This window comes from Alnus glutinosa, chromosome 5 (assembly GCF_958979055.1).
Source record: "Alnus glutinosa chromosome 5, dhAlnGlut1.1, whole genome shotgun sequence".
In the NCBI taxonomy this organism is placed as follows: Eukaryota; Viridiplantae; Streptophyta; class Magnoliopsida; order Fagales; family Betulaceae; genus Alnus; species Alnus glutinosa.
The window spans coordinates 25,994,666-26,004,506 of record NC_084890.1 but is presented as its reverse complement, the minus strand read 5'-3'; the positions used below and the strand labels follow the sequence as shown (position 1 = coordinate 26,004,506).

Below are 9,841 nucleotides of genomic sequence, written 5' to 3'. Positions count from 1 at the left end.
ACACAAAGTCCAAAAATGGTTAGGTTCAGGTCTAATAAATATAATAAAAGCAAATAAGCCAAAATCACCTACCTATCTGATGGGTGAAAGACCCCAATCGTATTGCCAACGAATATTGCTGCAACGAACGAAAGGTGGTGATGGAAGCTGAAAAGCACCCTGACACGTTGCTTTTCAAGCAAAAGCTTCAATTGCCATTCCAAGAAAAAGCAGACGTAATATTCGCAATCTCATCACTACACAGCAGGTTCAGAGTAGCATATATGCTACAAGAGGAAAATAATAGCACATGAGCTCAGTTACAATCAAAATTACTACACAAATACAAGATTGGCCGTTGATTGCAACGAATTTTTCGAGATTATCTGATCTCGATGACCCAATAGATAAAATAAAAAAAGAACAAGGCTTGGATTGTGTACACTTACAGCGGCAGATCTAATGAGTTTGAACACCCAAATTATTTCATTTTTCTCCTACTGCAGCCTCGGTGGTGGGTACCAGCTTCTGCACCTAGCCTTACATCTCTGGGACTCCATCGTCTTCCATCTCTAGGACAAGGAATGGAAGGGTTTTTTTTCAAAAAAAGCTGTAAAAATATATGGATGGGTTTTAAAAAATATTAAAATAAGAGAAATTGTAGAACTTGCAGTGAAGTGTGCTGTAGCTTTATGGGGGAAGAAGAAGAAGGCAAATATGAAAATGGGATTCTGCAGAAATAGATGGGTTTTTTTTCAAAATAAACCAAAGAAAGATATGGATGGGTTTTAAAAAATATTAAAATAAGAGAAATTGTAGAACCTGTAGTGAAGTGTGCTGTAGCTTGATGGGGGAAGAAGAAGAAGGCAAATATGAAACTGAGATTCCGCAGGAATGGATGAGTTTTAAAAAATATTAAAATAAGAGAAATCGTATAATTTGCAATGAAGTTTGCTGTAGCTTGATGGGGGAAGAAGAAGAAGGCAAATAGGAAAAATGGCTACAGGAAAATGGTGCATCGCAGCTGCAGGAAAGTGGAAACATGGGGAAAAGGAGAAAGGCTCTGCAACGTGACAGCTACAAGGTAAAGGTGCTGAAACGTCTTCAGAAAGTCTGACTGCTGGCTCGAAATTCACGCGTCCAACCTCGAAATACAAACTTCATTCAAACAATATTCAAGTGGACATCGGATCTTATTCAACTTGATTTCGGGTCCGGGTTTTTGAATAAAAACCCGGTTGGAATATTGAAAAACCCTAGTTTTTTATTTTTCCTCCCTCTCTCTCTCTCTCTCTCTATATATATATATATATATAAATAAAATAAAAAAGAAGCTATCATATGCGAGAGGACTAATTATTAGAAGGAGTTGAATGGTAACGTTGCACGAATTCATTAGTGACTTGGCTTTCATATATAACAAGAAAAGAACTCTCTTCGTATAATTAAAGTTTTTTTTTTTTTGGAGGGGGGGGCCAGATCGATATGCAACAAGCTCTAACGGATCTCTTCACAAAGTCTCATCCTCTAGGTTAGTTTTACGATCTTGTGTCCAACTTCAAAATGGTCTCCTGCACCCTACCTTGAGTTTGAGGGAAACTGTTAGATTATATTGTGTATTATATAACTTGTCCCACGTGGGTTATTTGTGTGTATATTTGTATTACTAGCCTATATATATAGGCCTATCATGTACAGCATTATGTGTTATTCAATATATACAACCTTATTCTCAACACACGGAATGACTCTTCTATCAGAAAAAATAAAAAATTTAAAAAAGAAAATAACTTCTATTGAAAATGAAAGAAATTGAAATAAAATAGTTTTGGAATAGTCATTCTCATGGTCCATAAGAGATTACTATTCCTTAAATTGAAGAATAGCTACTCTTATCAATTTGAGAAGAATAGCTATTTCTCAATTTAAGAAATAGTCATTTTCTCATTTGTTAAGGGAATAGTTATTCTAAAAAAAAAATTGCAGAAAACATGTTGACTTGACCACAACGCCCCCCCACCCAAAAAAGCTACCATGTGGCTCCGCCTCTGCTTGGACTATCCAAGTTTTCTACTCAAACAACCCCTTTGGTTCCATGATAGTAAGAGGAACATTGAATAGAAATGACCGTTGCACAGGGGAGAAATATAGCCGTTCAAAAAATATTGATAAAAAAATAAAAAATATAAAAAATATAAAGAAAAAGTAAAAAAATAATATTTAATTGATATAAGAAAAGATAATGATAAACTATTGTGGGGTGTATTTTGATAGGAAAGCAAAAAGTAGATTTATAGCCTACATTTAGGGAAAATCGTTGGGTAGGTGCTGGAAATGCTCTTAGAGGATATGTATACTTTAACACGAAGACTATTTTATTTCACATTCTTCTATTCTTAGTAAGACTATTCTTTTTTCTTAATGGAATAACCGTATACCAAACGTATCCTAAGAAAACTATAACTCGCAAGCTTTTCACAGCCAAGGATGGCAGCCTGTAAGAGAGTCATGCCACAAAGATTATGGAGGTCAGACTGTCGTAATTTGAAAAAACAGTTCCCACTTCTCATGCTGCACCTGCAAAACCAGATTTTGAGGTAATGAAGAAAATATTAGCAAGAGAAGAAGGGGTATTTGGAGAGAAAAGATGATTCCGTTAACAAGTATCACACATCAAACAAGATCATAGTTCTAAGATATCTGAAGCTAGAGAATGTTTTTGTTTTCCCATGTCGACGATCACTTATGAAAGTGTGATGGCTTATGATGCTTTACACACTGTTAGAGTAATCGATTCTCCAGACCTCAAAAGTTTTACCCAAAACCAAAAAAGAAAAAGGGAAAAGATAGCTGTTGCCCAACTACAAGTGGACTACCACCACACCCCTTTCTCAAAAAGAAAAAGAAAGAAAATATATATGAGTTCACGAGTTAAGACTTCATTCAGTCAATATGTGAAAAATAGGGTGAAGGTACTAATCTCTCTACACACACAGAATAGTTTTTTTCTTCTGTATTTTAGGACATCTACCGAAAAGCTTATCCTCTAACAATGGAGGTATGTTATTCTCATACTTGATCTACGCATGCTATGGAGAAAGAGCATAACTATTTTCGTGTTATTCTAACAGTTTGATGCCTATTCTAGATATGCTTATGTGTACCTCCTCCATAATAAGTTCGAAGCTTTGGAGACCTTTCAGACTTATCAGACAAAGGTAGAGAAAGAACTAGACAGGAAGATTACAGTTGTTCGATCAGATCGTGGTGGGGAATATTTTGGCAGAATGGACCGTGATGCGGTGAATCATGGGTCGTTTGCTGAGTTTTTGAAGGAACATGGCATAGTTCCTCAATACACCACTCCTGGGACTACTGAGTACTGAGCAGACCGGTCTTTCTGAAAGGAGAAATTGAACAATTCAGGAGGCTGTTCGCAGCATATTGAGCCATTCCTCATAATTTCCCTTTCTTAACTTTACAAACTTTGGAAGTACGATTAAAGAACAATCACTTTTACTCATTGGAATTGCGGCAGCTGACCTTAGCCTAAAAACACAAAACCCTAAAAACAAGAGAGAGAGATAGAGAGAATTGCTTCAATTGACCTTAAGGCAAATGATGAACAAACAACAGAGGCAGAGGTAGTTTTGTATTAAATTTATTTAGTTTGTCATTCTCTTTGTGTATTCTAAGCTTTCTACGGAATTCAACTTAGTTCTTCGTTTAGAAATTCATATTCTGCAGAACATAGATTACTATAATCAAGTAATTAACTAAACTGGTGCAAACAATCGCAGATAGTCTTTTATCATAAATATTTGGCTGAATTTACAGCCAAAGTGAAGAAGAGACAAATATGAACATTGTTAAGAATCTTCACTAACCAGTTTAATAATCATGTGCTGCCAAGGACAAACCAAAAAACACAAACATACAATCACGAGTACACACACACACGGAAAGTTTAAAGAACAGGAAATAACAGCACCCATCTGTATTCACAATACTAAGAGAAACACGTGCAGTAAAACTCTTCATTTAGAAGCTAAAACTACATGTGGAGGACCACACAAAAAGACCAACCAGAATAACTGTCAGTAAGTTTCAGTATATAAAAGGATATCATATTAACAATGGGTCAAAACATCCATTAAACAATTCAAATGACAGAAAAATACTAGTAAAGTTCAATGGGGAGGAGGCAGGAGGACCATCTCTATAATATTAACATTCAAACCGACAAGCTACCCAACAAATGTTAGTTCTCTGTACCTCTTGAAAGTAATAACTAACTACACGTCGAAGATTTCTTGTTACAAGAAAAGAGAACAGATTATGGACTTGGCATGAAATATCTGACTCACTAGTCGTTACTTAATTGGTCACATGATGATGGAAGAATTGGGACTTACCATGATAAAAGCACTTGATGATAGCAACAAATAATGATGATGGAAAAGTCAGATCTATACTCCCACTAGCTTCCCAAATCCTCATGACACCGAGATAAAATATGTCCACGCTCGACAAAACGTACCCTAAGCTTATCTGCCTCCTCTGATTTCCCTTCTAACATCAGTCTTTTACTCACATTTTCACATAACTTCAAGTCAGGAGTTAGATTCTGGTTGAACATACGATTGGCCACCTTATATGCCGACAAAGGAATCCCTTTGCTCAAATAACTCTCCATAAGTATGTGACATGTTTTAGCATCAATTCTTGAAGCTGTTCTCAACACATTACCCAAGAGTTTATCAGCCTCCTCAAGATTTCCAAAACGACAAAGCTTTTCAATAACTTGATTATACATTGTTCTGCATGACTGTCTTGCAAGCATTTTCTCTAATAATTTTAACAAATCTTCCACCCTACCCATTTGACAATACCGGTGGATAACTGCCCTGTATGTAACATGAGTAGGATCCACACCCTTCTTCAACATCTTCATTGTAAGTTCAGTAGCTTCTTCTATTCTACCTTTCTTCCCCAATGCATCAATTAATGTAGTATACGTGAATGCATCAGGGTGTTTGTTACTCAGATACATTTCATCGAGCAATGAAAGGGCAGCCCCCAAGTCATCCTTCTTACAAAACCCATGAATTAAAGTGGTAAAGTTTACCACATTAACAGCACATCCCTTGTTCAGACACTCCTCCATGAACTTTTTAGCCTCGTGCATTTTCCCCTCTCGGCAGAGGGACTGAATTAGTACGTTAATATCAACTGGGGTTGGAAGAAAGCCCTTTCTAATCATCTCCCTTACCAAATCAAAGGCCTCAGACAATTTCCCTTCCCTACGCAGGCCGTGCATCACGACAGCGTAAGTGATTGCATCTGGGATCCACCACTCCTCCTTACTCATGTTCATCATCTCTCTAGCTTCTGATGACTTTCCACACTGACAAAGCCCATGTAACAAGGCTGTATATGATACAGTGTCTGGTTTGCAACCAAGCATGGACATCTGCTGAAGCATCCTTTTAGCTTGATCCACCTTTCCTACAAGACAAAACCCATTAAGAACAGCAGTGTAAGTCACAACATCAGGAATGCAACCCTTTCTGAACATTTCATTTACTAATTCTTTTGCCATGTCAATCTTCCCCGCCTTACAAAATGAGTGAACTATTGCACTATACTCGACCTTATCCACACAAAAATGCCTCTCCTCTGCTTCCCTTAAGAATTCCAAAGCCTCATCCCCATGACCATGCTTGCAAAACATATGAATAAGAGTACTGTAGGTAACCTGGTCTGGTATCAATTTACTGTCTTTCACCATCTTTTCCATCAATTCCCTCACCTCTTTAACCCTTTTCTCCTTACAGAGAAAACCCATCACTGTACAGTAGCTAACTTCATTTGGGTGGCATCCCTTTAGTGGCATTTCAGCGATCAGCTCAATGGCATCTTCAATTCGATGTACATCACAATACCCCTTGATCAAGCAGTTATAAGTGACAACATTAGGTGTAATTTCAACAAGTTGCATCCTTGCCAAGAACCCCAATGCCTTTTCCAGTTGATTCCCCCTCACCAAAACATTGATCGCAGTGTTATATATCGACAAATCGAGTTCTACTCCTGCTTTTTGCATCAAAGATAACACCCGCTTTGCACTCCTAAACTTGCCTGCCCGACTATACGACACCATCACATAACCAAAAGCTTCAGGCCGTCGCTCAATACCCCTGCGAGTCATGAGCCGAAGAACAAATCTAGCACCCTTACACAATTTAGTCTTACTAAGGACCTGAAGCATCGTATAGTACACGATCGGGTCATGTCTGTAGCTCCAATGCTGATCAGCCCAAATGAAGAATTTTAAAGCAACCTGTTCATCCGTCTGAGACCGCAAAACAGCACAAACTTGCTGAGGCTTGAGCCTTCTGAGTAAGTGCTTCAATTCCTCTTCAAGCTTTGGATTCCAACTCGACCTGAGTTCAATTAATCCACAGATCTCTCTCACCAAAGGGTCTCTTCTAACATCTTCTCTTTGTTCACGATTCCTATTAAACGAATTCAAAACCATAAAGTCATCATCATTACCATCCTCTCCTTCTTCTTCTTCATCGTCATCATCCTCATCCTGAAGCTCTTTAACTTCATTAAACATAACAAAGCTAGAGTCTTGCTGACTCCCAGAAACTCTGGAACCCATTTTCTTAAATCTGCCATAACCCCTAGTACTAGTGCTTGAATGAGAACTAGCAATAGAGGTTCTTGAAGAAAATGAAGAATAATAAGCACTAGGTCCAATAAAGGCTAATGGGTTTGCAAAGAAATGGCTTCTGCGTGGAGAAGCAACCTCTTGCCCCGTGAATTCACCATTAATACCACAAATACACGTACGAAACTCTAAGAAAGCAATGAACTTGCGAGATTTGGCTAAAGGTTTTCGAACTCCAATGAAGGGATTGAAGTTATATGGCATCTCAATACTCTATGAAGAATACAAAAATGGCGCAAAATTGAGATTTTGTAATCTGAAATAACAATGTAAAGAAAGAAGCAAGTTTTTTGCCTGGCAGCGTCCTTCTGAGATTCTCAAATTGTCAATCTGAGCGCCTCTTCGCTTTGTGCTCTTCGTTTTCTATATATAACAAAAATAATTTTTGGAAAAATTATTGTTTAACCCCTAATCTGTCGTTCGTTTTGGAAGTAGTATTCAAATTACTATGCTCTCTCAAATTATCAAAGAGTTTCAAAAGAGAAATGCTACGCTACCCACCAGGATCCCACCGCAATCCCACCCATCCTACGTGGCACTATTATTTTATTATTTTTTTTTCTTTTCAGTTTTGAATCTAAAAGACTAAAAACGCATGGGAGGGATAATATTTTTCATTTTCCCTCCCAACGCATCTCTGATCTCTCTCTCTCTCGTCCTTCACCGGCGCCGTCTCCACCGGCCCGCATCTCTCTCGCCCGTCCTTCTTCTCCGGCAGCGTGTTCATGTCTCCGGCAGCGTATCCTTCTCTCTCTCTTCTCCGCATCTCTCTCTCGTTCGTTCTTCACCGGTGGCTCCGGCCGTCCTTCTTCACCGACGCCGTCTCCACCGGCGAGTGAGACGGAACTAGATTCGACGGAACCAGATCCACCCACCACCACCCACCTGTCGCAGCAACCTCCAAGCACCGGTGACTACGCCGACCCAAGCTCCGGCGACCGCAAATCCAGTTTTCACCTAAAACCCTTCCCTCCATCTTTCCGTGACTTATCCATTGGGTTTTCTTGATTAATTGGTATGGGTTGGTGTTGATCTTGAGTTTTGAAGGAATATTGGCAGTGGATTTTGAAGGAAAATGAGATAGTATGTGTTTTTTGTTGTTTTCTTTTTTATGAACTGTTTTTTATTGTTGAAATGTGTTTTTTTTTAATGGGTTTGAGACTTGTTTAGCCACATATCACCGAAATTTCTATAAATTTGGTTCTTCAACCTAGAGAGAAAAAGAGGAAAAAAGAAAGAAAGAAGAGTTTTGAAGGAATATTGGCAGTGGGTTTTGAAGGAAAATGAGATAGTATGTGTTTTTTGTTGTTTTCATTTTTATGAACTGTTTTTTATTGATGAAATGTGTTTTTTTTTTAATGGGTTTGAGATTTGTTTAGCCACATATCACCGAAAATTTCTATAAATTTGGTTCTTCAACCTACAGAGAAACAGAGGGAAAAAAAATGAAAAAGAAAAAGAGTTTTGAAGGAATATTGGCAGTGGGTTTTGAAGGAAAATGAGATAGTATGTGTTTTTTGTTGTTTTCTTTTTTATGAACTGTTTTTTTATTGATGAATGTGTTTTTTTTTTTTTTTTTTTATGGGTTTGAGACTTGTTTAGCCACATATCACCGAAAATTTCAATAAATTTGGTTCTTCAACTGGCATATATTTTTGCTCACTACCGAGTAATAGCTACTTCAGCTGGATGATATAAATATGTTGAAAATTCTCTTGTTTGAAAGCTAGGTATAGTAAGTCTTGAGGACTTGGCTTTCACTTATTCAATTGGCATGTGCAGTGGGCAATTTATGTGACACCATTGTAAAGTGAGGTGGCTGCTTAGTTGGTGCAGGAATTGTGGGGATTCTGCAGAAGATGGAGGAGGATTCACAAGGTCTCATCTTTGGGAAGAGGACAGTGGTGGCTATGGATGGAGGCTTGTATGAGCATTATCCCAAGTACAGAAGATACTTACAAGATGCGGTTATAGAGCTTTTACGGTTGGAAATATCAAAGAATGTGATTATAGAACACTCAAAAGACGGGTCTCTAGTCTATGTTGTAATGTTCTGTGATGTTTTAATGGTGTTGTTCCTTCCTATATAGGAAGTGCTGTTTGATTGTGTAGACTGGAGGGTTGTATTTGGATTGAGTTTGTTCTATAAAAGTTTTAATTGATCCAAAAAAAAAAAAAAAAAAAAAAAGAAAAGAAAGAAAGAGATGGGTCTGGTATAGGAGTTGCTCTCTTGGCTGCAGTTTTAATTCAAAGTGCTTAATTTCTCAATGGTAGACATAAATGGACAAGAGTTTTGATTTATCTCCATGTCTCCTCTTCAACATTCCAAAATAAAATGCAATTAATTCTAAATCTTCAAAATTAATCTCTCCATTACATATTTATGACCCCACCTAATTTTCTTTCTTATTTTTGAAGTCCCTTTGTTTAAGGAAACACAAGAACTTCCAACACGAATTTCTCCATAATTTGACAATGGCGCTGCATGTCCATTTTCTTGGTTCATTCTCTTCCTCAATGTGTCCTCTTGTCTCGACTGCACGCACTTCTTTCTGCAATAAGTTTAGTGGCTGTAATCTGTTTAGCGCTCTAATCTTCTTAATTATGCAAAACCAATCACAAGAATTATATATCTATACTCATTCTTAAACTTTTTTCCTTTTGCTTCCTCTGAATTCATTTTTTTATTTCCTCTTTTTCTACAAATATCATGTGATATGTTATTTGGTGGGACAAAAACACATATCATCTCTAAAAATTATTCAGCACAAACCAATATTAAACCCTAACCACATACTGAGTTGAGACCTAAGACATTTGAGGTTACAAAAAAACCTTCATTTTTCCATATGTGACCAATTACCACGAGAAGTTCTTGAAGTCACATAGCCCAAGAAGAATTTAAGAAAGTAATTCAAATGCTACCCTCCAACAAGCTGCAAACAGCATGTAATATACACGAAAAAAGAAAAGAATCGCCGGCGTAATGAGCCAACCAGAATGCTACATCTGAATTTTCTTTTTCTTGGCTCTCCTCCTGCTGAACACGAGTAGGTTCTAACTCCCAAACTAAGAAAAATCTTTTTTTTGATGGGAAAAAAGAACACCAAGATCCAAGATGCT

General features: G+C 37.5%; 1 protein-coding gene across 2 annotated transcripts; it reads right to left on the bottom strand.

Moving 5' to 3' along the window:
* Positions 1-2,234: 2,234 nt before the first annotated feature.
* Positions 2,235-7,026, bottom strand: LOC133868728 (pentatricopeptide repeat-containing protein At5g16640, mitochondrial-like). Of its 2 annotated transcripts, none has more exons than XM_062305710.1 (2): positions 4,395-7,026; positions 2,235-2,556 (listed from the first exon to the last, which is right to left on the bottom strand). In XM_062305710.1, the coding sequence occupies exon 1, from the start codon at positions 6,920-6,922 to the stop codon at positions 4,460-4,462; it is 2,463 nt and encodes an 820-aa protein (XP_062161694.1). In that variant the 5' UTR covers positions 6,923-7,026; the 3' UTR covers positions 2,235-2,556; positions 4,395-4,459. The 2 variants fall into 2 exon arrangements, with proteins under 2 accessions (XP_062161694.1, XP_062161693.1); XM_062305709.1 differs by lacking the exon at positions 2,235-2,556 and adding an exon at positions 3,234-3,379.
* Between the last annotated feature and the right edge of the window lie 2,815 nt (positions 7,027-9,841).